A 27,958-nucleotide genomic window follows, 5' to 3' on the forward strand; every position below is an offset into this window, starting at 1 on the left:
ATCTCACGTGAAGGAAGCTCTTGCTTAAACATCTTTCAGCAAAGCCTATTTGTATGGGAAGATTTGTCACGTAACTTAAAACTAGTGAAGTTTTGAAAAAAAAAACGACCAAGTTCGCAGATGAGCATCGGTGCAATGTCACTACTTTTGCGCGGTTACCAGTTGATTATGGCCAAACTATTAGACCACTATGAATAATGATATTATAAACCCATCGAAGATGAATTTCCGCTTGGATTTTTAGGTCTTGCCTGCGTTGCAGTGCATGCGTTGCTCGCCTTGGCAAGATCTATTGTTGTTGGTTTTCTGTCTGGTATCTTTGGAAGTGGGGTTGGTGACTGCCCTTTCTCCCTTAGGCTGGCGAGATCTATTGTCGTTGGTTTTCTGTCTGGTATCTTTGGAAGTGGGGTTGGTGACCGCCCTGTCTCCCTTCGGCCTGCCCCACCAGGACTGGAGGTTTAGCTCGCGCACACTCGCCCACCGCGTCTCTTCCAGACAGCATCTCAAATAACATGAGGTCACTTTGGCATCTATAACATGATGAAAGAATGGAATCACCCGATGCTCGTAAGTGAGAGGTGGGATCTCGACATATTTCCATAAATGCACTGCTTCACTGATATGATTAAATGTGTGGTGACTAGTAGAGCCCCAGGTATTCCCTACACTCATGGTAACGTGAAGGAACTCACAGATGAATTGTGGCATACTGTGTTTAAAATAACAGAATTGTCCGCTTCGTTGCTCGTAGCTCAAGGCCGGTAAAAGGAACACACACCGCTGACACAAAACAACGGACTACCACTTCCTCTACAACGTAGTCTTGCAAACCTCGTTCCCCGGCATCCAAATTGGCGTCAATACAACCCACCACTGACTCCCTCTGAGGTTTTCGAACTCAAAGCCATGTGCCGCGAGAGCAGCCAATGGCAGGAGGGGTTCGGTTTTCTCTCCGCACCTGACAGGCTAGAACGACACTTCAGCGTTATACCGCCAGCTCGCGCTCCTTTGCCATTGTCTGCTACTTTTTGACGACTTGAGAGGAGCTTGCTCGCGCGTGCACGAGAGGAAGCGGGGGCACCTAGGCGAGCGCGAGCTCTGGGAAGCCGAAGAAGATAGCCGTCAAAATATATACCCTTCCAAAAAAAAAAGAGCCTGACGGGGATTCTGGCAATAAGGAACCATGGACAGTCTCAGCTTGCAACCCTGGAACAACGCCTGACGAGCAGCTTTGTGAAGATCCCACCAAACGAGGAGCCAAAATCAGCCCCTGGTTGTATGTGTTCTTTTCCTAGCACACCGCCCCAGAGGGAGGAGGCTCTGTCTGTGTATTATCACCTGAGAGGAGCTCTCCATCATAGTCTGGAGTCGCACTCAGGGGGTTGAGGATGAACCAGGCTGAAGGTAAGAGTAGGAGCTTTCCAAAATACGTCAATTTTGCCATTGAATCCTGTAAAAAAGGGGAGGGTCAGGTGTATGGAGGCTACAGCAAAAGCAATACTAATTTTTAATTTGTGGTTTTACCCTCCATCCCTTGAGCAGCATTCTCGGCATATGCACCATTTCTCTGTTAAGCGCAGGTGAGCGCAACGTCAAGAGTCACTGTAGGTGTGTTTTTTCTGCAACGACTCTTATCCCCCTACTGAGAGGAGCACACTGATACCAGAATGCACACATCCTCTCCGTTGCAGTGCTTACTTTTTATTATTTTGCGTTCTGCAGGTGTGTGCAGTACAAGGGAGTGACCGTGTAATTTTATTGCCAGGCTAATGAGCTACAAATTGGGTGAAAACTGGTAAAGTAGGAACATTCTTTGCTCTTTTATGATGTGTAATGTAAGATAGCTCTGGACAGCTGTTGCCGCTTTACATAAACCAATATCTCAGTTGAAGGTTTTGACTACAGGTTTCTCTTTTCAGTTGAACCTTCACCCTTCATTTGTATTGATGGCCTTCTTTTGAGGGGAAAAAACACCCACGTTTGTACCAATGCTTTGACGTGCGTTGCTCATATTGTCAGATCACATGACTCTTTAAATGAAAGTTGTTCAGAGTGGGTGGTTTTAAGTGTGCCAAACATTACCATACAAGTGTCTTACGTTACGGAAGACTATGCATCGACAATTTTTTTTCTAGATTGGAAGTCACTTTCTTTGCATGAAAAGATCCACATCATTTGCTGGACGTCAGTGTGTTTTGAAATGCTTTATCATTCAAAAAAGTTTGTCTTTCATTTAGCGGAATGTTGGTCTTTCAGTATTTCTGTTACCCACTTGATGGGTCGTTGCCTGCTATGTCTGTCTTTATGCTGCAGAAGGGTGCATATGTATGCCATTTTGCTGTTTATATTTGAATGTGTTACCGTTGCATTACATGCATTCCTGTGAATATTTATCAACTAAGGTACTGTGCGTAACCTTGCTTTAAGTGTTATATTGCACCTCTCTTTTGCTGTACTAAAATACTCTATGCTGTATAGCCATTTTTAGATGAACAATGTTTAGAATGTGTCGATAATTTTTGATTCATGCTTTTTAATAGCTGATTATGCCTGTGTTACTCAACATGTGAAATGTTTCTGTAAATGGGGCCATTGTTCGTTTACAGCAACATGATTCAATTTTAAACACTCTTATTTCTATGTGAACACCTGTTCCTATTTGAACGTATACCACCGACCTCTGTGTTATCGGCAAACCGCGACCATCAAGATGCTATGTTGCAGACTTTATAACAAAAAAAATTAGCAGTGCCTTTTTTTGAAGACCCCTTTTTCAAAGTTGCTCTCTGTAATTTCCACATATGTCTGCTAGTTCCACTTTTATGGTGAAGTTTGTGGCGGATTTTACTGCACCAGTCATGTCACAGTTTCTTTGGTTATTTTATGTGTTTTAAAATTGAGCAGCATGGTTGTAGGGTATTTTTTGGACATAACTGTACTTCTCAACAAGCAGGTCTCGCATTTGTGAGAGTTGGTGCTATTGGCATTGTAAATGACAATGACTTTTATTCATTTGTTTTTAAAACCTGCAAGCTGTGCATAAACACGTACTTTGTACATATAGTCCTTGCTTACGAGAAGCAAGGCTGCCAGTAAATGAGACTGTCAGCCTTGCTTCTCATAAGCATGGACTATAAGTACAAAGTGCTTGTTTACGCACAGCTTGCAGGTTTTCAAACGCATAAATAAAAGGCATTGTCATTTACAATGCCAACAGCTCAAAGTTTCGCAAATGTGAGACCTATTGCATTGCAAATGCTTGTTACACCTGTGTTCTTGCCTGCTCAGCATAGGGGGCAGACTGTTGCACACCCAAAGACTGTGTTTCTGTGGTGATGCCAGGGCTGCTGCCCGGCAATGTGATCTGGGTCCGTAGAATGTGTGCCCGTGTGTGTCCGTATCCTCACACTGCCTGTCTCTCCCCCAGCTCCGAGCGCCAAGGAGAGCTTCCTGCTGCTGTCCCTGCACAACAGACTGAGGAGCAGAGTGCACCCGCCTGCTGCTAACATGCAGAAAATGGTGAGTATGCGTGACTTTCTCCCATGACTGCGCGCCGCCTCGCGCGCCCATGACGGCTCCTAGCGGCAAAGACAAGTAATGACCGTACACGAGACGGGGCACGCGCTAGGGAGCGAGGCTCGGATAATCCGCTCGCGCCAGTGAGGCTGCGATAAGATTGGTTGTACAGACCTTGGCCAGGGACTCGCGCCACTGAGGCCTTGTCAGACCTTTGCCAGGAAAAATTACGTTGGCAGAGACTTGCACTACGTGGCTAAAGACGGGGGTGGGGATCGACTGCTGGCATCCCTTCCGGCACCTCTCCTACACTCTCTGTTATTGGTGGGAAACCAGAATGTTTCGACATGGTCCTGTGAGAAAGGTTGACCAATCTAATCCTGTTTGTTCCCTTGGAAAGTTACTTAAAACACGTTTCACTCTTCACCAGTGGTAGGTGCAGACATCCGGCGTCATATCTCCTCCTACACGTCTGTTGCGTCACATTTCTGGCTTGAGACTCAAAAGGGCACTGCAGGTCAGGAACGATGCACAATGTGTTATGTTGAGACACAATAGTCTGACTCCTTTAATTCACACATACACCTCTTGTACCCAGCGCCTGTCTGGAAAACAAAATGTGCCATGGCAAGTGTTCCATACAACCCTACACTGCAGGTAATAGTGAGTAAAAAGAGTTAATGGGGGTATACTGGAGTCAATGCAGCCCCTCCTGCTTTGGAAGCACTCCCTCCAGGAAAATGCCGGAGTGGCCGCTGATGATTGACACGGGCTTTGGTGCCACTTTCTTAACTCTGCGACCTCTATGTATGCCAGTCCGTGCCCCTTCGCATGGCATACTTCTTGCTATCTTTCAGTCTCGTCATGCTGCCCTCTTAAGCAAGCACAGGTACAGCAGACATAGTTTGTTTACCTGATATTGCTGCTAATGTCCCACACGCCCGTTCATCACCAATGTCCAAGCCCGCACAGTGTGAATGAACATCTTTTCAGTGCTATCTATGCTAAAGTGCTTTTCGTTTGTCTGCCACATGAGGTATCATACCCAAATCCTCATCCTCCCTTTACTTTTAGCCCTCCTGCATTTACGTACATAAAGTGCATATTCTAGATTGTAAACATATAGGAAGCGTCCTTTCCATCGCTGAAAGGTCGGGGTCAAGCCAGTGATGGATTCAAATTAATCTGAAAATACTGATTTTTCTAATAATCTAATACAGTGTAATAGCCGGCTACCAAGGGCTATACCGATTGCTAAAGGTTCCCTCCCCGAGTTATATTTTCAAGCCTCAGAAGATGGCCTATTACAAGGTGAGGACATTCAACCCCAGGTATAGCCGAGGCATTATGAAAACAGGGCTTTTAGAACATTGGCACCCCTCAGGATAAAATATCCAAGAGGTATTGTGGTTGATTTAATTATTGGCAGACGGAGAAATTACCATCTCCATGGCACAGTACTTTACTTCTACCATCGCATGGGTACACGGCCCTCCTTATTTAGAGATCTCGGCAGCCCTGCAGACCTCTATGGGATAACCAGGAACCATCAACATAATGGAGACGTAGATCAAATGTAAAACTTTTTTCTATTTTCAAATAGAAAATCCCAAAGCGGGATTTTCTTTTTGAAAATACTGAAAACAGTGACCCCTTGCCATGAGAGCATTTTTCCAAGTCGAGGGGGTCATTTAAAAGTTTATACTGCCCCTTAGCCCCATGCGTTTCACTGTGGTGGTGGGCGGTGATAACTGGCCATGTGTTCGCTCAATCTAAATACTGCGTTCGGACACATGGCCAAAATCCTGACAGCCTTTACTCCATCTGGCCGTCGGAGTTGTTTGTAAGCTGTGTCATCTATACACTTAAGGGCCACTCAAATCTTTATGAGACAGGCGGACCTTCAGGTTGGTAAAAAGGGTACACCGTCGCTACAGAGTCCCATTTCCTCTAATCTATAAGTCAAGCCCATCGTCTAAGCTCCAGGAGAAGACCTTTAACAAATGGTATAGCCAGAAGCAGTACAGTTATAATGCTATCATAATATTCCAGAGGCAAAGAAAGAAAAGCAACAAAGAGAGAAAAGAAAGAGAATGAGAGAGAGGAGTAGACGAGAAGGAAAAATAGCAGGACTGTAGTGTCAGAAGAAAAAGTGAAGGGAAGAAAGATAGGAAGGTGAGAGAGCTCAATGTAAGAGGAGAACAGAAGGGTGGGTAGAATATGGGACAGTTGAAATACATTACTGACTACAAGCACAGCTCTACATTTAATGCCCTACAGAGGCATCTTCTAATTGGCTAACGGACGTCACATACAGCTCAGCCGATCCCCACCAGCAGCACTCCATACTGTTCTGTTACATGGACTCCATGCACAGCTTAGCCAATCCTGACTTCAACCTAGACTGCTATATCTGCGCTGGGCCTCCTCGTGGCTGTATGTCAGAACAATAACACAAATATTGTCTAGCAGAAATATAGCATCCTAAATATTGTTCACAAAGATGGCACTCCTTTGGGTGTAGATTTTCCAATCCCTCCAATGGAGCGATATTTTTGTAAACAATATTTCGGACAAAATGTTCAGTCAGTTAATATTTTGTCCATAGTATTCTGGTACTAGACCCTTCAGTAACTGTTTAGCCAATCCTGACCTGAAGCCAGGTTTCAAAGGGCTTTAAAGGGAGTTCAGCCAATGTCTTTAATCTTCACCTGTAACAGCATTTTTGATTTAGGTACTGAATCTCAACTCTGCTCTGAAACTACACCTCAAATATGACCAGCAGAATCCAATACAGAAATATGTCTTTTACAGTTGTTCTGTGAAATACTGACTGCCGGGTCCCCTTGTCATTCTACTACTGGGACAAAACACTTGGCTGCCCACACACCTCCAGCTAGATCTGCAGCACTACCTGCTACTCTGAAAGTAGGCGCCCACACACCATCGATGTCAATTCACCTCCATCCTTATTAGGGATGTCCTCAGTGAAAATTACAAGGTAGTTGTTCATGTTTTGAGAATCTGGAAAGGCCAGGAGCTGGTACTCTACACATGAACTTCTGCAAAATCATATTTTTTCCTTTATAGCACAGCAATTCTGTCTCGTTGTGCTTTAACATTTGTTAAGGATTTGTTAAAGCGATTTTTAAATACTTTTGAAGACATTTATTCTATCTGCTGCTGTACGTTTTTCATTCAAAGTGGAGAAATACTGGATTTTGCCACTGTTTCTATTTTTTACCTGGTTTCACAAAAACAATTCCGGCCCTGCAGATGAAATGCCCCGATAACATCCTTAACCCTAATAAGAAATCTTAAAATGTGACATAAAATGTAGAAATCGGGAGATCTGAAGATTGTTTTGCCTTTTTACAGGTATATTGAGTCTGTGCTCCATTTTAACATTAACCCCACCAAATATTGCACAAGTGTACCTTAGACATAGGAGTCTCATGCTGTCACTTTCTCTGTCTTAGGAGTGGAGTGAAAAGCTCACCCTCCTGGCACTGGAGCGGGCAGCGGCCTGCCATCTGGATGGTCCGCACCTGAGCAGGACCCACGCTCAGCACATCGGCTGGAATATCCTCCTTCTCCCTCTGGGAGCTATGAGTTTCTCCGAAGTCATTGAACTGTGGTTTAGGGAAAGGGAGCAGTACAACTTCCACACCGTCCAGTGTATAGATAACACCACCTGTAGCCACTACACTCAGGTAAGTGGAGAACATGACAACTAGTGTGTCTCGGTCAAGTGATTCACACACTTATTCATGAAGACAAGCACGTTCTATATTGAGTGAAGCAGTGCCAAACACACACTGAATCTATTTGGAATTAATAAGAACAGAATACCTCCACCAGTGGTTGTATGTGCTTACTGCCTGTTGAAAAAAACTTTCGACCAAGTTAATTGGGGATTCCTTTGGAAAAGCTTGGACTTAGTACTAATTCTCGTTGCCTCTATTAAAAGCGTGCACTAACTATGAATCATCCCTGGCACTAGGGTGTCTATTAGTGGAGATTTGACATGATATTGATATTAAAATTAGCATGTATCAGGGAACTCCCTTCTTACCTTTGCTTTTTGCAAGGGCTCCATAAAGATTGCAGCAATGCTGTGCAAGGATAACGAGCTTGGGCTAAAACGATCAAATAACTGAAAAAGGAAAGTGTTAATATGTGCTGTCAGATGGTTGTTGATAACATCTGACATGGCAATGACATAGCACAGGTAGTGGTGGCATAGGCTGTCACACACCAATCCTAAGGTTGCAATAAGGTGACAATAGTAATCAATATTTGCGTGCTTATAGTGTGCTCGTGATGCCCCTCAAGGTAAGAAGTAACAACCCACTACCCAGATTGTTGGTTTAAACTGAAATCCCAAATGATAACAGTAAAAATAGGCTGACTGTACAATTGTTATACCTCGGCACTCAAAATGTGTAACACAGAAGCAAGTGCAACTGTGAGGAAAGAAGTTGTTAGAACTGACCTTTTTACAGAATCATGAATTTGTGAATGAACAATGAACACAGACACATTCAATATGAGACCACTTATGGAGAGAACATCCAAGAAGTTATGATTATATTCTGTTTTAGTGTCATATTAGACATGATTATCAGTCAATCGATGTCAAATCAATAACACATGTTTTGAAACATATATTAGACACAATTCTCAGTCAAGCGATGTCAAATCAATATCACATGTTTAAAAGCATGTTGTCAGAAAAAGTTCTTCCATGTGTGATTTTCAAAAAAAGGACACAACGGGTAGCCGACACGTGTTTCGTTACTAAACAGTAACTTCCTCAAGGCTTATTGTTTGTGTCGAAATAACAGGGCAAGAATACAGAGTTCGAAAATGTATTCTGTGTTCCCTCACAAACGTAGGTGAGAAATCGAAGTTTGCAGAACCTCAAAATGAGGGTAGAGTAGCCTCTCTATCATGGAGATCTACTGAGTATCTTGGCGGCGTATAATCCTTTAATTACATTTTTTTTATATGTAAACCACCATAGTTGAGTTCAATACTATCACAACCCGATGTTGTAAAGAGGTCCAAACACACCTGAAAACGCGGCAGAGAGATTCAGAAAATAAGTCCACAAGAGGTATATCTCAACCAAAAATAGTAAAAAGGTCCAAAAACACCTGAAAACGCAGCAGAAAGATTCGAAAAAGAAGTCCACAGGAGTTAAAATGAAATGGAAGGATTCTGACCCCCCAACCAGAGAAAGTTGGATTAAATCCGCTGTGTGTATGGCGAGTTTAGAGTATGAAGAATCATCAACATATATCTGGTCCCCCCTGACATCGTGGGGACGACGCCTGCATATGATAAATGGTTAAGGTCTGCAGAGAGCGGAATGTAAGTCCAATGATTATGCCCAGTCCTCGGGATAAAGAGGAAGGCCGTGGATGGCTAGATGGAAGTAGTAAGCCAGAGGGAGCACGGTTATTATTAAGCGGCTTGTTAAAACAACTGAGTCTATGGCGATATGAGGGAAAAAAAAAACAGATGTGTTTTAGCAGTCAAGGATAAAATTGCCAAAATGATATGACATACATGTGTATTTTATACATAACTTATCATAAAACTCAGACAAAAATAACATCAAGGTTATTACCTTGATCAAAATCTCATATCTCCTCCTAACTTGCTAGACACAATGAATACATTTGGCAACTCCAAAAACTAAGGCCTTATCTGGAGTTTGGTGGATAGGATACTCTGTCAAAATATGGCAGATATCTATTTTGCCATATTGCAAGTGGCGTAGGCTATAATGTACTTATAATATGGCAGAGGTGGCCTATACGCCACATTTCTGACTGAGTATCCTGTACACCAAACTCTTGGCCTGTGTGCTTCTGTCAGGAGTGCCCTTGTTGGCTCCGTCAAAGGAAAGCTTACTCCAAAGGCCTAACAGAGTGCTAGCCATCAGAGTAAGGGTGTTACACCTCCTGCCCTACTTAGAGCAGACGTTCTGATTGACCTTTTTTCCTATCTGTCACTGCCCCACAGCCAGGGGAAAAAACCCTAGGTGTAGGGAATTATTAATCTTTTGTTTTCAAAAATCTCTATGTATGTAAAATTTTGGAGTTTTGGTATGAGATGTATTGCACTAAGAGTATAATAGGAATAGAGTTGGGTGGGTGCTGATAGCCTAGAAATATGTGAAGAGGGAATATTGGTATGCCGTGACCAACTCTGGAGTGCATTTGGGCCTCATGGAGCCTCTGCGGATACCGTTTGGATTCACATCAATGGGTTTTCCCTTGGCTCCTTTTGCCTCCTTTTTGCTACGCCAGGCGGTGCTATCGACATTACCATTGGTTCCAATGCTGATTCCGCAGTGGCTTTCTCCTGTGGAATCGCCAAAGCTGTTATAAGTGCTTCTAATGAGCCATTAGTTGCATCACCCTGGGTACTCCTGTAGGTTCCCAAAAACTATGACTCCACAAATTGCATGTATTCTTGTTCATCAACATTCATTTTATTTTTCAAACTTGATTAATGAAATTACTTCATCATTTCATTATTATTCTTCAATTTGTAACTTTGCTCCTAAGCATTTCGGGCATAAAGCCCTTCCTTGGGGATCATCACTATAATTCAAAAATGACAGTATAACTATTCATACATGGATTGTCAAAAACATATCACAAATTCAAAACAGAAATAACCCTGCTGTCAAATCATATGATACTTGTGATTAGCATCCTCCAAAAAAACATTGTTTGAAGTAATTCAGAGTCGAACAACCCTGTGTGTATTTTGTGAAAAAATACCCGTGTTTGTGAAATTTGTGCCCGTATGCAGTATTACCGAAGCAGATAAGTGCTCGCGTTTTCCAAAAGAAAATGACCCGACGTCAAAACTTACATGCCGTTCCTCAAATCGGGATTCTGTAATCAGAACGTAAAAACATCATTTTCGTACAATGTAAACAAACCGCTACAATCGAGTTGTGAATCCGCTTAATAAACTCACTGAATATGTATACGAGCCAGTTTTCCCGTCTCCGCAAACAAACGCTGGCAGTGCTTCCGTGTTTCTGCCTTGAAACCATCCCGTATTAGACGCACGCTATAGGTCACGTGCAAGTGAACTAGTTAACAGACTTCTACGCGGTGATGCTAAAAAAACAGCCGCCGTTCCCAAACGATACTCCAGTGGAGGAATTCATGGAGTGATCAAATAACCTCTCTGCTCAATATTAAAAGGGATAGAAATAAACGGTGTAAAAAACGGTGTAAAAAGAAGAAGAAAAATATGAGATAAGAACAGGACAAAGTACAATGGAGTGCCAAAAAAACGGATTAAAAAAGAATGGGTTCAAAAAGACCAGTTCATAAAACAAAACTGAATGTCCTAAGTGTGTGAACTATGAGTGCATTCCAGCCAATGTGTTGACTGCTCATGGTAATCCTCTTAAATAAGATGATAAATGTACACAGGTCATCCCCAAGTGGACCACAGGTTCTATACAATTACAAACATTTATTAATGACTGTTATCAGTTCAGTTATAGGTAGCATGCAAACTCTATACGGTCATTGAGACCATTCAGCTTACTAGAGTTCATTTTGTGTATCCAGACGTTCTCTCGTGCAACTAGTACTTATTATTGTCTCTCCCTTCTGTCTTTTCTACAGTCTCTAATATCAAAAATTTTAATTGTGAGATATGATGTTCCTCTGTAAAGTGCGTGGACACAGGAGATTTTATGTTCCATTTGCGTATGTTGGATTTATGTTCATTGATACATGTCTTTATTTTTCTTTCTGTCTTCCCCATGTATACCTTCCCACATGGGCACTTCAATAGATACATTACATTATCTGTGTCACATGTAGCAGAACTTTTTTCAAAAATAATCCTTTAACAACTTTAAGACTGTGCACTTGTACCAAATAATAGTATTATTCAGAAACGAATCGCCAAAGCTGACACAATTGTAACCCCACAGCTTTTGGCGCTGACACTGGCTCCAGAACAGTCCATTACTGGCTCAAACACTGGCACCTGTGCATAGGTCCAGAAGGAAGGCACAAAGTTTGTTGGAGGAAAAAGATGCTTGAGAGCTCACCTCTCTGTAGGATTTGTTTATCACCTGTTCAGATCAGGAAGATCTTCAAGAGCTATTACAAGAGTTTCAAGGCCTGGGTGAGGCTAGTTGCATTTTCACTTCTCCAGAGCTGGAATCTTTTGAGCCAGGGGCCATTTCCGCCCGAGAGCATCCTTCCATCCCTTTGTAATAAGATATGCTGCAGATGTTCTAAAGTTACCTCTACATTAAAAAAATATATATGTCTGTTGGCAAGTTCCCAGAGGTATGTAATAAGGATAACATCGTCCATGATACATTTTGATATGTAAGAATTTCAGTATACAATAGCATCCATCTTAGGATGTATGACGGTACGACGCGTACCGTCACAACGCGTTCTCTTACAACGCGTCCCTTACAACGCAAGTCGTTACAACGACTTGCGTTGGGGGCGCGGATTTAGAATAGTATAATTTACTATTCTAACACCAGTCTCCGTGGACACTAGGGAAGGTGTTGGAATAGTAAATTTACTATTCTTAATCCTGCAGCGCCCTCCAGCGCAAGTCGTGGTTACGGCTTGCGTTGTAACGGACGCGTTCTAAAAGCCACGCTGAGTAAAATCTGCGTGGTAAAGGATGTTTCCCTCCATCTTACTGAGGTGTTTTTTCATTCATAGGTTCACATAGAGACTATTATGCAATTTTTATGTATATAACTGAGAGATACAGAAAATCAAAATTGAAATATATTGTAACTAAACGTTAACAATAATGCAGTCCCCTTCAGGGGGGGTTTAATGTAGTCTTTCCTAGATTGCGTTGTGTCACACACCGCTCATTCCACAGCCCGGCTATCAGGAATTTGTGGATTCCCCTAGCTTCTTCTCTGTTTAACGCTACACTTTTATTGCTGCCTCCCATTGAGTACCTCATAAGCCTTATGCAGACTTCCAATACATAGCAATGATCTGCTTTGTCACTATTAGTAATACATTTGCAATTTAGCCCCAGCATAGCTCTGCGTAGGGCGTGGAGCAAGGCCTATAAGACAAGCCTCAGGGTAATGTAGCCATCCCTACCTGTCACCTTCTTCAAGGTGCCCTAGACCTCCTGCCAGAACAGAGTTACTACCAAACAAGATCACATCATTTGATAAAAGTCTGCATTTTCAGCATGGCATCAAGGGACAAGTCGTGGTGCCATTAGGTTGGACTTTACTGACCATGTGAAGGAACATTAAGGCTCTGTGTGTTTGATAATACTAGATCTGCTGGAGGCAGGCGTTGCACCAGACCCTCCAGGGATGGGATCCAATCGCTATCACAGAGAGGATGGTCCAGGTATTTTTCTCAACGGTTCCTCAAAATGGTCAGAGGGAGGGTGAATGAGGTCATCAGGGAACGGTATAACCAAGTAATGAGCCTGTGGGCCGTCCGCATGATACAAGAAATTTGGATACATTCCGTCGGCCACTTCAAGGTTGCTCGAGTCTCTCTAGGGTGACAACCATTCCATATCAAGTCCAACAGTAGTTCCTCAAGCTCCTTAAAGTGGTTTTTGGGTATAACTAAAGGTAAATTAGCATACTGATAAAGTAAATGGGGTAATACTACCATCTTAGTCGCTATTCAACCTGTAGTCACTAGTGGTAAGGAGTGCCAGAACGTCACTGAGGACCTGAGCAACCACATTGCCCTCCTTGTATTGTCATCTATCATATTGTTGATGGTAGGAGAGATCTGGACTCCAAGATATTTAAAAGTGGAGACCTCCCAGTTGGGTAGTATTAACATGGGGTTCTCCCATGCACAGGGAACTTAGGGTCTCAGAGGGTACATGCTAGTTTTGTTCCAATTCATATATTTGCTTTTTATTAGTCCTGGGAAGATTGTTTTATGGCTTTCTGGATCTGTTGAAGAGTGCCTTTTAGGTCCACAATGTCTGTCAAAGGAGCCCAGGTATACTAAATGGTGTACATACTTAAAGGGAAAGGAAACGTTTAAGAATTTAAAAAAGGAGCGCCAGGGATTCGTTTTTTTAAAACATGTTTTTATTCATCCTAATTTTAGAAACCTACATTGCTGTCAAAAATCAAGAGCCTTGATGAGAGTCCGAATATTTTATATCAGAGACTTGAAACGCGTTGGCTTTATTATGATTTGTGGTATGAACATGAAGGAACTATGAATGTATTTGTTGTCAGGATATAGATAAAACTCCCATGTAATTGACACTAACGTTTTCCCCGTGCCTGCTCATTTTTTCATGTTTCCTTAATTGAAACGCTGATACATACAACATTTGTTGAAAGTTTATGAAATAATATGTATATATGAAATAGGATTTTGATATAAGACTACTAAGACATTAGGATGTTTGGTTTATGATTTTTTCACATTAATATTTATTTAGATTGCGTGTTTAAAACACAATTTTGTTGTTCAATGTTTTGTTAATCATATGTACACAAGTATTTTCTGTATATATTTACATTATTGTCTTTTTCTGTTCCAAATATGCAACAAAGAATTTTAAAAAAAAGTTGAAGAAAAAGGTATAAATAAAGTACCAGATCAAATAAAAGAAATAGTTTGGTCTAGCGCTAATTCAAGACGCAAAAACAACATAGGTCCTGGCCCACTTCCCTGCTACACATTTATAAACGGCCCAGACAGAACCTGGCCCAATGGGCCTAACTTCACTAGTTACAGAGTGTCAAAGGATCCCAGCATCTTTCAGGGTTTGGTAACCTGGCAAGAAGTCTGCCAGATATGTTGTGTTCCGTGTGCTGTCGACCCAAGTAGGAAGCATAGTCTAATGAACATTGTCATTTAACAATGCGAAATGTTCCTCTCTAGCTGCCTGCAAGAGTGTCAGGGATGTATTAGTGGCAACTGACTTTGCCAAGTTAGTCTTGTTTGTCTAGGGCAGTGAGCTCTTAGTAAATGGCCCTTGCTGCTGTTTGAACACATTGGCCCATGAGTGTCTCTTTGAATGCCTCCCACGTGGTGGGAAGGGTATTGGTAGAGCCCTTATTCTCCTCAAAGAAGTGTTCTATGCAGCGAGGCACAAAATGTGTGTCATGGGGCAAGGCACAAAAAACAAGGTATTTGAGTCTGCATCGTTAAAGATGCCATGTGTGTATGGTGTGACCGCTTCCCCAGGATATATGCAGAAGCAAGGTATTATGGTCAGAAAGCGTTCAGCTTAAGTATTCTGTTCATCCCGCTTCTGTTAATAGACTGAGATGGACCACAAACCAATCTATTTGAACATGTACATCATGTATCCCCGAGTAACATAAATATTCCTTAAGTGGAGGGTGATTTTGGCACTAAATATTGTGGAATTACCAATGTAGTAGCCAGTCCTTATGGTCCATCCCTGTGGAGTGTTAAATTGGGGGGCAGAAGTAGGCTCTGTTTAAGTGTATACCTAAAACCCTATTGAAGCCCCCACCCCCCAAAAGCATTGGTCGGTCCAGCCAGTTCACTAACAAATGGGAAAGAGATGCATAAAAAGTCAGTTGACGTACATTAGATGCATAAATACTACTCTGTTGTAAGGGTTTACGGTCCAGTTTGCCTTCTAAAAAAGACATAGCATCCCTCGGTGTCAACAAGTTAATTAAGGATTTCCATTGAGACCCCATACTGATTCAGAGTGCCACTCCCCTAGCATATGATGAACACCCTGTGGTCATCACTCACTCTTGCCACCCAGCCTGAAGCCTCTCGTCATCCCTGGGTGCTGGGCGGGTTTCTTGGAGCATGGCAATATGGAACCCTCTATGATGTAGATATAAATGCACTTTGAAACGTTTAGTAGTGGTAGCCACCCCCCTGACGTTCCAGGATATTAATTTGTATGTGGTCACCCCCATCATTTAACACAGTAACAAAATGTCCACTTCTCCCCAAAACCTCCATTAAAGCCATAGACCATGTTAAAAATTGCAGTAAACAGACCAGAAATACCATTCCTCAAAAAAGCCATCCATCCCCCCCCCCCCCCCCCCCCCCCCCCAGGGCAGGAGTCACAACTGCCCCTCCCAATTTTGAAATAACTGATATTGCAACAGAACAGTATACGAGATGTATACGTTGGACTCTAGTCCCTAAGTATAGGGGAAGCCTCGCTGTGACCCAGAATCTGGGTGGGTGTAGTTTGGCTGGTCGCTCTGAAGGCAGCTGATTATAAGAATGCAGAAAGAGTATTCCCTGCTGGTCCGGCCAAGGGGTGAATGAGTGCAAGTATAATTGAGGGAATTGTCCTGGGGAGCCACCCAATAGATAAGACCTTACTGGAATGGGTTGCGGTTAATGGGAGATGGCCTAGTTGGCCGGGGACCCAACCTCACAAAGGTGAGATTCATAGGATCTCATTGGTAGTTTGTAGTGTTATAATATGAAGACCTGTGGAAGTTTTGCTGCCAGAGTCAATGTCAGTTTTTTTTTGATAATCAAATTTTATTTGCATTTATATAAGAAACAGAACAAAATCCAGCACATGTCAGCATGAATACACAATAGCCATGTACAACAAACAGCGTAATCCGGCTCTAGGGAATGATAGCATATCTTCTTATGGCCATACATAAGGCAACATGTACATTTACATTTGGAGGGCAAGATGAACATTAAGAAGGTAGCAAATTCAACCACTTGCCCCATATCCTCTGGAACTTTCACGGACAGCCCTGGGCCTCAAAGAGGGGTTCTTCTTGGGTGGTGCACAGATCCACCCCTCGTCACCAATTCCGCAGGGTAAGGGATCGGGTGCTTGCCCATGCCGCCGCTGTCAATGTCAGTTTTATTAGTGGAGAGTCTGTACCAGTATCACCAGATGCACAGGATGCCAATTTAAAGTGATGGGTTGCTGCTGTGGCGATGGCATCTTGCTGGTTTAATTGAGCCTGTGAAAAGAGGGGAAATCAGTTAGATGAGTCTTTTTATGACAGAGATCCCACTTGTACCCAGATGGGTGGGTCCTGAGGCTCGCGTCTTCTCCATGCCGGATCGCCCAGCATTCGAAACTCAGCAGCCCTCGACCCATTCCCATGCTTCAGCCAGGTCAGTGAAGAAAAGGGACTGTTGATTATCCACTATTTTCTACCTGTCCGGGAACAAGAGGGCATATCTCAAGCCCAATTTACAGTGCTTCCGTTTGACTTATGTGAAGCTGGTTCTGCAGTACTGGCATGTAATCAGGGAGTATTGTAATCTTTCCTGAGTCAACATCAAAAGGTCTTTCTCTTTGGGCCCACTGGGTTATAATGTTGCGGTCCCTGTATTTGGGGATCCACGCCATCACGAGGTTGGACTCTGGGAGGGTAGGTCTTGCTGGGACGTGGTGGGCCCTCTTGTCTGGTAACTGAGCAGAGAGTTCTCTTAGACCCACTATGTCAGAGAGCCAATTTTCGATAAAGCTAGTAGGGTTATTGCCTTATGCTCCCCTGGGCAACCCCGCTATTCGAATATTGTTCCTTCCGGCTCGTCCCTCAATGTTCTCTGCTCGTCCTTCCAAGAAGCGTGCCTAATCGGTCAACTCCTGCATTAGTTTCTGGATATCCAGTGCTGTGGTTAGAGCTCCTGGAGCACTGACTCAGTGTTCCTTACTTTGTTGGACAATTTCCCATGGTACTCTCACATGCGGCCTACATCGATGACCATCCTATCAACTTTTGCCTCTAGGGCTTCAATGGTGGCTGTGTGCCCCTTACTAGGGGCCCAGTCAGCGGTAATGTCTTGAAGCAAAGGTTTCAACAAAGCTCTGGATTGGCCCATTATGCTGCAGCGCACCAGCCTGCCAAACCCAGACAGGCAACCAGAAAGGAGTACCCCCAAACTGTAGGGTAGAAGCGAATCTGGTGCTACAGTAAACTTGGATGCACAGTCAGCGGCACTCATTGTGGTGGGTATGCCAGCTTAAAGAAGGTAGAATATGATCCTTGGGTACTCCTGGGTGATGACTGGGTAACAAAGACTGGTTTCGCTAAGAATTCGCTGTGGTACACCAGGTTACCCTGCTGTAGGGGAAAAGGGGCCAAGTTATTTCAAGATCAGTGTTGGGGACGATCACTCAGCAGCTTTCAGGGGCTATATGAAAGTAATGGTCAACTGACATAGAAGGTCTAGAGTTGGGCCCAAGGCCGCCTGTCATTCGGCAGGCCCAAGCATAGTCATAAACTCTTCGGCTCCTTCCAAGAACCATCGCTGAATGGGCTACGCCTCTAGAAGAACTGCCCTGAAAGGTGAACCTAATGGCTCACAGCAGAAAGGGAGGCACCAAGGCCCAGCGGCCACCCCTGTGGAGTGGGGGAGGGTGGTATCCTATTGGGCCATGTTAGCCCGCTCACTGAGCCAGGATCAGGCCAGGGCTCACCTCTGGCACCACAGTATAGTGGCGGGCGCTGACCCCTATCAGTTAACACACTCACCCACGCTTTGCTTCTGTTAATCCTCTCTCCAGGCCCCCCTCTGGGGGATGTAGACAGGAGCCTGGGGCCTGCCAAGAAGGGGTAGACCACTCTCTCAACTTATAGGAGCTAGTTGTCTGGAAGCCGGTGAAAGACAGAGAGGTCCGTCTCTAGTCTGGGTCCTGCTGGGTGCCGGTCTTCACAGCAGCACACAGCAGTGGTTAGAAATCTGTGGCCATGCTATGAGCATGTCTCAGCCACTGGATGCCATTTTTCCTTGGTCATACTGGAGCGGGCGCCATTCAGGGGTCCTGATGGGGCTCTGTGGAAATGTTTATCTCCCTTTCTCCAGTGCTCACACCTCTCATATGAGCTTGAACCGATCATTGGACAGTCCTAGGATCGCACTTGTCTGACAGGGGGCGAGAATGGCCGAGCCGACACAGGAGCCTAACAAGTTGCAACTGCAATGGCTTGCAGCCAAGCCACACTCCCGTAGTTATCTCTATCTACAGTAGAAACTAAATCAAAGATCCTCACAGAGGTTCTACAGCTCCCAGCCTACACCTTAAAGCTCCTTCCTCCATTTAATTAGGCTCTTCTAAATCCTGTACTACTAACAAGGACCAAGCCAACCTTTTCCTCTGCAGTCAGTGGGTCTATCACCATTAGCGATAGACCAGTCCAGGTGACTCTTCATTTATGTTGGAGCACCCTCCCCCGAAACCATTCTTATTCAGGCTATGTTCTCATCTAGACTGACTCCCGGTACTTTCCCTGTGACACTGGACGATAGGGATTAGAAAAAAACTGGAGGCTTGGTCCAAGAAAGTCTTTGTGGCTGGAAGCCTAGTCCTTAAATACTCTGTGTCTACGTGGAGGATAAAAGCACGCGCTCTGGGATATGGCGGGCAGTCTCATAATTGATGTCAAGGAACTCCAGGTTCAATTTTGAGACCTCATCAGAGATAGGCAAGTAATCCAATCTAGTCTGGATATAGCCGATTCGGTTGCCAGGTCTATAGGGTATCCATCACTGTTCGAAGACACGCCTTGCTGAGAATGATTGGATTCTTCTCTGACCTTCCCCTTGAAGGCACAACACTATTCGGGGAGAATGCCAACTCAGACATGGAATCTTTTAAGGCAAGCTGTGCCCCTGCCTACTCCCTTGTTCTGCAGCCCCAAAGAAAGATTGTATTGGGTTTTGGAATTTTTGTGGCTAAGCAATAATAACATCATAAGACCTCAAGTCTGACCTTATACACTTGATCAAACCTGAGTTCCTGGCCCACATGACAGTCACACTCTTCCATCCAAATCACTCGTGCAAATCTGCTATGTGAATGCAAGTAGGTTGCAGTGCAATCCTGCAAATATTCTTTCTCAATTTGGTCTGCAGTTTCACTCAACTTTTTCTCAAAACGTGACGGGACACCAACTGTTTGCCGTTTATCTGCTTAAGCTTGACATTAAAGCTCCAGGACAGACTTGATTCGCTTTTATTTCAGTTGTACAGCACAAACCGCTCCAGCTCTTTGGCACAACGGACCTGTTAAATGAATTCTCAGTACCTGCTGTCTGTACCTACAAGCCAAGGAAGGGTCTGTAGAACACCTATGTTTTTATAACGACTGCGACTAGGAGAAGTAATCAAGAGCTCAAGATCATGGGCTGAGACTCCCAGGTGACCCGGCCCTGTGAAACTACAGCAGGGGATGTCAGAAGGCAGAGGTCACCAACTGCTGCTTTATGCCAAGTGCTGGTCCCACTCAGTATTGTCCCAGGCCCAGAAAACAAGCCACCACCAGCCTCACTCCATTATCCCTTCTCTGTTTCCCCATCACGTGTTCTCTCGTTGCTTGGGCAGGTATTTATTCTGAGCTGTTTTACCAAAGGATATTGGCAGTTCCATTTGTGAGAAACTTTCAAACGCTTCCCTCGCTTTTGAGAAAATACTGTCTCCCATGGTCTCGCACCTGCTCAATCGGGGTATATTAGAAGCAGTAGGTTAAAGGAATGATGAGGCTAGAGTTTTGTCATAAAGAAAGGGAGAGACCGAGATGGGTAAATTATTTTTTATGTACATTCATTAACTTAAATCAGCTGATAATAATGAAACCTCAATAATGAAGCCGTATATGCTAATATGGAGACAACGCCTGACTTCAATGGCAAAAGTTCCTCATTTTGAGTAGTTTGGTAAAAGTGCAATGAAATCCCTCTTCTGGAAATATTTATACCTTATGGTAAATGGACGGAGTTGTAATACTGAGAAAAAAACTTGCACACAATACTGTATTTTTAGATGTGGCGTTACCTTATGCGAAATTAACACAAGTGGGTAAATCGCTATCAAAACTTTGGATGCACTAAAGCCGCTTATGGTAAAATTACCCACGGACTTTGTGATCGAAGCCATGGTATTATGCATGTATACATTTCCCTGTGCAATGACAATGAGTACTTTGTTTGCCCCTGATTTCACTCCTCAGAACAGGGTGTCCCAGTTCAACCGTGCCCACATGTGCCGAAGTCAAGTCAGTTTTTCTGGGTCACCACTGTCTATGGAAATGATTCCCATTTAGATAAATGTATTTGATGTTGATATCCTGAGATCAGTGCTGGAAATGCTGCTAAGAAAGCAGGCAGAAACCCTTGGTGCGCGACCTGGAGGCGCGCTGCAGGTTTCCAGAGCTGGTCATTCTTTTACAGTGAAAGACTGTGAGGACAGTGAGATTTTTTGAGAAAGCATAACATATTCTTCTATAAAAGCATAAAATATTCTTTCATAAAGTATCTCTCCAGTTAATGTGGACACTAGTGCCCTCTTATTTCAACTTCCCGTGAGAGAGCTTCTGATTGGAACCAGTAAGACAAATGTTTGAGTTTATTTTTTTAATTTCTTTGTCTCCTGCTTTTTTGCATCTTAGCTGGTGTGGGCGACCTCTGGAAAGTTAGGCTGTGGGAAGCACACTTGCACAAGCCACCAGATGAAGATGGAGGCATTTGTCTGCGCGTATTCCCCTGGGTGAGTCTCTCCTATCAGCAGGTAATGACTGTAAGAGAGTTAGGGTTCCAGCCCGATAGGATGGTGCTGTTAAATGAGTAGAATACACTTGCTTTGCCCTCTCTGCATTCAGCCAGCCATTTATTGTCTTAGGTTAGGCTAGCAGAAAGATCCTGTTTTCAAACACGACCCTCGTAAATGAATTTTCCCTTTATTATTTTCCTGTAGATATTTTCATCATTATTCCTCACTTGATATCAGGTCTTTCCTACCATCACTGGCATGTCTAGCCATTCCCTGCTTAAAGGCATCCTAAATACAGCACCAGTAAGGGTGTCCAGAAAGCTTGCTTCTTCTTGTAACTATCAGCTCAGCATATGAGCACGCCTGTAGGAAAGTGCCTCTTTTGACATGGTTAGCCCCTCCTTTTTGCCTGGTGCATGATGTGATTTCGAATGAAAGAGCACTGGGTCCCTGGTAACCAGGTTCCCAGTGCCAGATCTCATTTCTAAATTTGTACCATAATTGGCACAACTTCAGCAACCCCTATAAGACCCTAGTAAATGATACCCCTGGTACCTAGGACATTGGTACTGAAGATGGTCCCCTAGGGCTACAGCACAAATTGTGCCACCCTAGGGACCACTCACCAAGACCATGCAAACTGCCATTGCAGGCTGCGTTTCTTGGTGCAAAGAAAACTGAAGAGTTGACATGCCACACAGACACTGCATGAGGTATAGGTAAGTCAACCCTACTGCAGGCTCTGCTGCACTATATCCCTTGTGTGGACATATCTTCATGAGCAGATATGACTCTACAATTTCTTAGGTCATTCTTGGATATTGTAAGTTCCCAGGGAAGCCATAGAGAGTACATGGGTTGGATACTTGTCATTACGAGTTATCCAGTATTGGGGTATCTTTCATAGATTCACATGCCTGAATCATTCCCCGTCGTCGAGGCGGGAGTCCCACGGTAAAATATATACAATAGCAGTGCCTAAAAAATTCTTGTAGTAGGCTGGAAAAGCCTAAAGGCCTAACTAGGCCTCAAAACTTAGCAGCCTATCTACATCATTATGTAAAAAGACCTGAAATAGTAGCCTCAGACAATCAGCTGTCCTCACCCTCTAGAACCTTCCCAGCCCAGGCAGTTCTCCTCAGATTTTCACCGCACTTCGTGTGTAAGGGAGTCTCCCTGAGTGCCTACTCAGTTTTTTGGCTTTTTTGGCTTTTTTCCTCAAAAATGTCTGAAAAGAAGGCTCTTTTCAAGGCTTGTGGAACCTGCTATAGGAAGAGGGTCCATGTGGATGACCAGCACTCTGACTGCATTTATTGTCTGCACCCCTCACATGTTGTGAAGGACTGTAGAATTTGCCGTACCTTCCCTCCAAAAACACTCAGGGATAGGGAGGCAAGGGTTCTTTTGTGGTTGAAATCTTCTTCCACTGATGATGAGGACAAGGCCTCTACCTCCAGCAAGAGAGCCAGATCCAGGGAAAGCTCTTCTCCTAAGAGAAAGAAAAAACTTAAATCCTCTCAGAGCCTCAGAACCCTCAAAGAGTGCATCTTCTCCTCGGACGACTACTGTGAGTACAGCCCAGGCTAAAACTGTTTCTCTGGTGTCTGCTCGTACTACTACTTTGACTTCTACTTCTACAACTTCTTCTACGGTCACCACTTCAGCTATTACCTCACCTATGATGTCTATAAAGATTTTGTCATCACCTGTGAAGTCTTCGACGACGAAAACCAAGTTACCGACTGTCCCGTCGTCGACGTCTCCGTCGACGACGGCCCCGTCTACCAAGACTTCCGGCCCGTCGACGACAATCCCGGCGAAGGTCTCGCCGACGAAGACACCAACGACGCTCTCGTCGACGAAGGACGCGTCGACCAAGAAACCTTCGACGACCTCGTCCACAAAGGACTCGTCGACGGAGACACCATCGACGGCCTAGTCAACGAAGGACTCGTCAACGAAGGACTCGTCGACGAAGGACTCGTCGACGAAGACACCATCGAAGCCCTCGTCGACGAAGGGCTCAAAGACGCCATCGACGACCTCGTCGACGAAGGGCTCGTCGACGAAGACACCATTGACGACCCCGTCGACGGCAAAATCATTAGTTCCGTCAACGGACAAGCCATCGACGGTTCTGTCGACGGAGCATCCGATACCAATGGCTTCATTGTCATCAACTACGACGACAGCAGTGGCATCTGCTCATCTGTTGCCCAGTTCTACCCCTACGAAAGTCCAATATACGCATTTTCAAATGAAAACGTATCAGCGAGATTATTCCCACATTTCTCCACTCTTACCATCACACCTTTTGGAGACATATGTGGAGGAAGATTCAGATGACGGTGAAGAGGATGAGGGTCCTTTTCGGATTGCCCGTCACCCGTCTCAATTAAATATCAAATATCAGGAGGACGATGAGGATGATGACTATGGTCATTATGCGCATGAGGATTTGTCGACACCATATCAATCACCCCGTGCCAGACCTCATCTATCGGAGGACACTACTCACCTGCCATCTACTTTAATTCAGGATTTACAAGCAATGTTGGCCGACTATCGCCAGAGATTTCCTCCAACTCCGGTTGCACCTGTGGTGCCGGCTACCCCAGTTAATTTGCCAAGGCCTCCGTCACCGCGGGCATCATTGTCCCCAAGACAGGATGCTGGTCCTGCACCTCAACATGGCACGGATACTTCTTCTCATGATGACGATGATGACAGGGAAGAGGGCGAATTGCCAGATAATACACCTATAGATCCATGGGAGGATTATGTCATTCCTATGCCTTCACCGCCTGCGCCCCGCCCTTCAGATTCTACACCTGAGGATATTGGCGGATTTCACAATATTATGCAACGTGCAGCTAATAGATTTGAATTGACCGTCACGGTGGAGCAGTCTGACTGCTTTTTGCATGACTTTAAAGAGGGATATCGCAGAGTTACCAGGGCTATCCCCATTATTGAATATATATGGAAGGAGGGCCTCAACATCATGAAAACGCCTGCTTCCATTCCTGCAGTCCTTCCACGAATAGGGAAAAAGTATCGAGCACCATCGGATACTCCATCTTGTTTAATAGGTCACCCTCGACCAGACTCTGTCATATCCCAGGCTGCACAGCAGAAGTCCAAGAATCCTTCTGTTCCCATTTCAACACCACCTGACAAGGAAGGCAGGAGACTGCCATTGGAAAGAAGTTCTCTGCAAATGCAGCAGCCTCCATTAAAGCTGCTAATTCGTTAGCTATCCTGGCCCGTTACGATAGGCAGATGTGGTCCGATCTGTCTGAATACCTTGATTTGATCCCTGAGGATCATCAACAAGAGGTGCGCAGGATCGTACTAGAGGGAGAAAGGGCAGCTTCGGAAATCATTGATTGCGCCCTTGATATTTCGAACACCAACTTCAAACAATTGGCAGGAGCAGCAGTACTTAGGCGTCAAGGTTGGCTCCGGGCTACCACCTTCAGGCCTGAAGTCCAAACAAAAATCTTGGACATGGCGTACGATGGAGATTCACTTTTTGGAAAACACATCGATGACGCTTTGCTGGCAATAAAGACAGATACAGAGACAGCTAAATCCCTTGGTTCCCTGCAATACAAGAGGGGGTCCTTTAGAGGAGCAAGAGGCCGCGGTTACTCCTCCAGGGGGAACTATTCCAACCAGCAAAATCGCCAATACCAATCTCAGTACAAACAACCGTACTATCAAACCTTTTACAGACAGCCTGCCTCTGGATCTTTCTCTCGTCAAGGAGGGAAACGACGCTCAAACAATCAAGGGCATGATTCCAACAAGCGCCAATGAGCTTTGCCGGACGTCAGCCGTTCATCCTCCCCTTCCTGTGGGCGCCAAAATTTCCGCCTTTTACCTACAATGGCAGACAATAACTTCGGATCAGTGGGTCCTGGATCTTGTCAGGAATGGACACACTCTGGAGTTTTTACAGAAGCCACCAACAACGCCGCCCAGAGGTCCCCCTCCCCCTCGTCTTCACTTACTCTTCAAAGAAGCCTTAAAGATGCTACACAAGAATGCGATAGAACGAGTTCCTCCTTATCAGAAAGGGAAAGGATTTTATTCTCGCTTCTTCCTCGTAGAGAAAACTTCAGAAGAGTGGCGTCCAATACTGGATCTGCGCAAACTCAACAAATATCTAAAGAAACAGAGTTTTCGCATGGTAACGTTGACGGACATTCTGAATTGTCTCAACAAAGGGGACTTTATGGCTTCTCTGGATCTGCAAGACGCCTACTTCCACATCCACCCAAAACACCGCAAATACCTAAGGTTTCAAGTGGCTGGCGTCCACTTTCAGTTCAAAGTTCTTCCATTTGGCCTCAAATCAGCCCCCAGAATCTTCACCAAATGTTTAGCCCCAGTGGCAGCAATGTTGAGGTCCCAGGGAATACAAGTTTTCCCATACCTCGACGATTGGCTGTTAAAAGGACCATCGAAAAACTCCACAATGGAAGCGGTCAAGAGTTCCCTCTCCCTCTTCTCGAATCTGGGTCTGACTCTCAATTCGAAGAAATCTCAGCTTCAACCTCGTCAGGAGTTGACCTTTCTAGGGGCGGTCTTGAACACATGCCAGTGCAAGGCGTTCTTGACTCAGGAGCGGCAGAACAAACTATTAAAACTAGCAAAACAAATATTTGCAAGAAGGTCACTTTCAGTTCGGACATTTGCTTCCCTTCTAGGGATGTGCTCCTCTGCAATCAGCCTCATCCCTATGGCGAGACTCAGAATGAGACCGTTACAGGAGGAGTTACTTCGCCAGTGGAGGCAAGTCGACGGATCGTTCGACGACCGTATCAAAGTAACTACCAAAATGAAGCAAGCCCTTCTTTGGTGGTCGAAGGCACACAATTTGTCACCAGGCCTCACCTTTCTCCAAGACATTCCATAGTTCACCCTAACTACGGACGCTTCCATGGAAGGTTGGGGAGGTCACCTTCAGGACCTTCAGATCCAGGGACGATGGTCTCGTCAGTACCGGCAGAAACACATCAACAGCCTAGAGCTGAGGGACATTTTTCTGTCCCTGCAGGCCTTCCTTCCAAGGATTGCGAATTCGTCCGTGCTGGTGCGTACGGACAATACCACAAGCATGTACTATATCAACAAACAGGGAGGAACAAAATCTCTCCCCCTGTCGCTGGAGGCTCAGGAGATGTGGGAATGGGCCCTACGCCACGGCATATCCCTCAGAGCGGAACATGTGCAAGGCGTCCAGAACTCTCTAGCCGACAACCTCAGCAGAGCTTTCACGGGCTGTCACGAATGGGAGCTCGAACAACATCAAGTAAAGAAGATCTTTCAAACATGGGGAACACCAACGCTGGATTTGTTCGCCACACAGCAGAACAGCAAATGCCTGTTTTAAGCCAGCAGGTTTCCTCAACAGGGGTCAAGGGGAAATGCCCTTTTGATGAGATGGTCCGGAATATTTGCGTACGCTTATCCTCCGATTCCGCTCATTCCGAAGGTACTGCAAAAGATGAAGAGGGAACATTGCACTCTCATCCTCATTGCTCCCCGTTGGCCAAGGCAGTTTTGGTTTCAGGAGCTCCTTCTGCTATCTCAGCAGCCTCCACTTCGTCTCAACCCGACAGTGTCAATGTTAACAAGGGAGGGAGGCCAGATCCAACATCCGGATCCTCAATCACTGCACTTGCACGCTTGGCTCCTGACTTCCTAGAGTTCAAGGATCTTAACATCTCCTCAGACTGCAGGGCGATCTTATCGCAAGCCCGTGCTCAAAGTACCATCAAGACCTATCGTTTTAAGTGGAAACGATTCTGCTCATGGTGTGAAGAAAATAATGTTCATCCACTTCAAGCTCCTCCTGAAGCCATCCTTCCATATCTGCTGTCTTTAGCTAGGGCTAGACTGGTTTTTTCATCCATTAAGGTGCATCTGGCGGCGATATCCAGGTTCAGGAAGAGTTCCAACAAACCATCCTTATGTTCGTCATCTTTGATCAAGCAATTCCTTAAGGGGCTGTTCCGAGCTTTTCCACCAGTTCGTCCTCCTCCTCCTGAGTGGGATCTTAATATTGTTCTTTCTCAACTTCTAAAAAGACCTTTTGAACCTATTCACAAGGCGGATCTAAAGTTTCTAACTTGGAAAGTGGCTATCTTACTGGCTCTCACTTCAGCCCGCGGAGTCAGTGAGATACAGGCCTTCACCATTACACAGCCTTTCGTACAATTCTCCAAAGACTTTGTGACGCTTAGAACTAACCCAAGATTCATTCCAAAAGTACTAACTCAATTCCACATCAATCAACCGGTCAAACTCAAAACTTTTTTCCCGGGTCCTAAAACTTCAGCGGAGAAGGTTTTACATTCTCTGGATGTGAAACGGTGCCTGAAGTTTTATCTTCAAAAGACAAAGGACATCCGCAAATCTAATCAACTTTTTGTTGCTTATGGTCGAGCCACCTTGGGTCAAGCTGTAACAAAGGCAACTATAGCTAGATGGTTTTCTTCTACGATTATCTTCTGTCATGACAAAGCCAACAAACCTTTAACAAGAAAGGTCAAAGCGCATTCCACCAGAACAATATCAGCGTCAACGGCCCTTTTAGCTGGAATGACGCTGGAGAACATTTGCCGAGCTGCTACGTGGAAAAGTGTGCACACTTTTACCAAGCATTACTGTCTGCAGTCGGCAGTTCATGATGATACAGCAGTTGGAGAAGCGGTACTGCAGCATCTTCTTCACTAAGGTTAGACTCTTTACAGTCTTTTATTCTTCATTTGCCTGTTTTAATAATATGTTTTCATTATGATGTTTTAGCATTTTCAAAAGCTGTCATATATATAATGTACTTATGAAGGTTTTGATGCATATGTTATGTTAACAAGTTTGTGCTCTATAACCTTCCTGGTTGTGTGGGGATATAT

At 44.6% G+C, this 27,958-nt stretch overlaps 1 protein-coding gene across 6 annotated transcripts in view; it reads left to right on the forward strand.

The window, feature by feature from the left end:
• The window catches only part of LOC144799177 (C-type lectin domain family 18 member A-like), a 901,971-nt gene that overhangs the window by 667,949 nt on the left and 206,064 nt on the right, over positions 1-27,958 (forward strand). For all 6 annotated transcript variants that reach the window (XM_078670425.1, XM_078670423.1, XM_078670422.1 and 3 more), the window contains 3 exons: positions 3,428-3,519; positions 6,996-7,229; positions 20,932-21,029. In XM_078670425.1, coding sequence (XP_078526551.1) covers positions 3,508-3,519; positions 6,996-7,229; positions 20,932-21,029 — 344 coding nt within the window. In that variant the 5' untranslated portion in view covers positions 3,428-3,507. The remainder of the gene's footprint in view (positions 1-3,427; positions 3,520-6,995; positions 7,230-20,931; positions 21,030-27,958) is intronic.

This window comes from Lissotriton helveticus, chromosome 12 (genome assembly GCF_964261635.1).
Source record: "Lissotriton helveticus chromosome 12, aLisHel1.1, whole genome shotgun sequence".
NCBI classification, from domain to species: domain Eukaryota; kingdom Metazoa; phylum Chordata; class Amphibia; order Caudata; family Salamandridae; genus Lissotriton; species Lissotriton helveticus.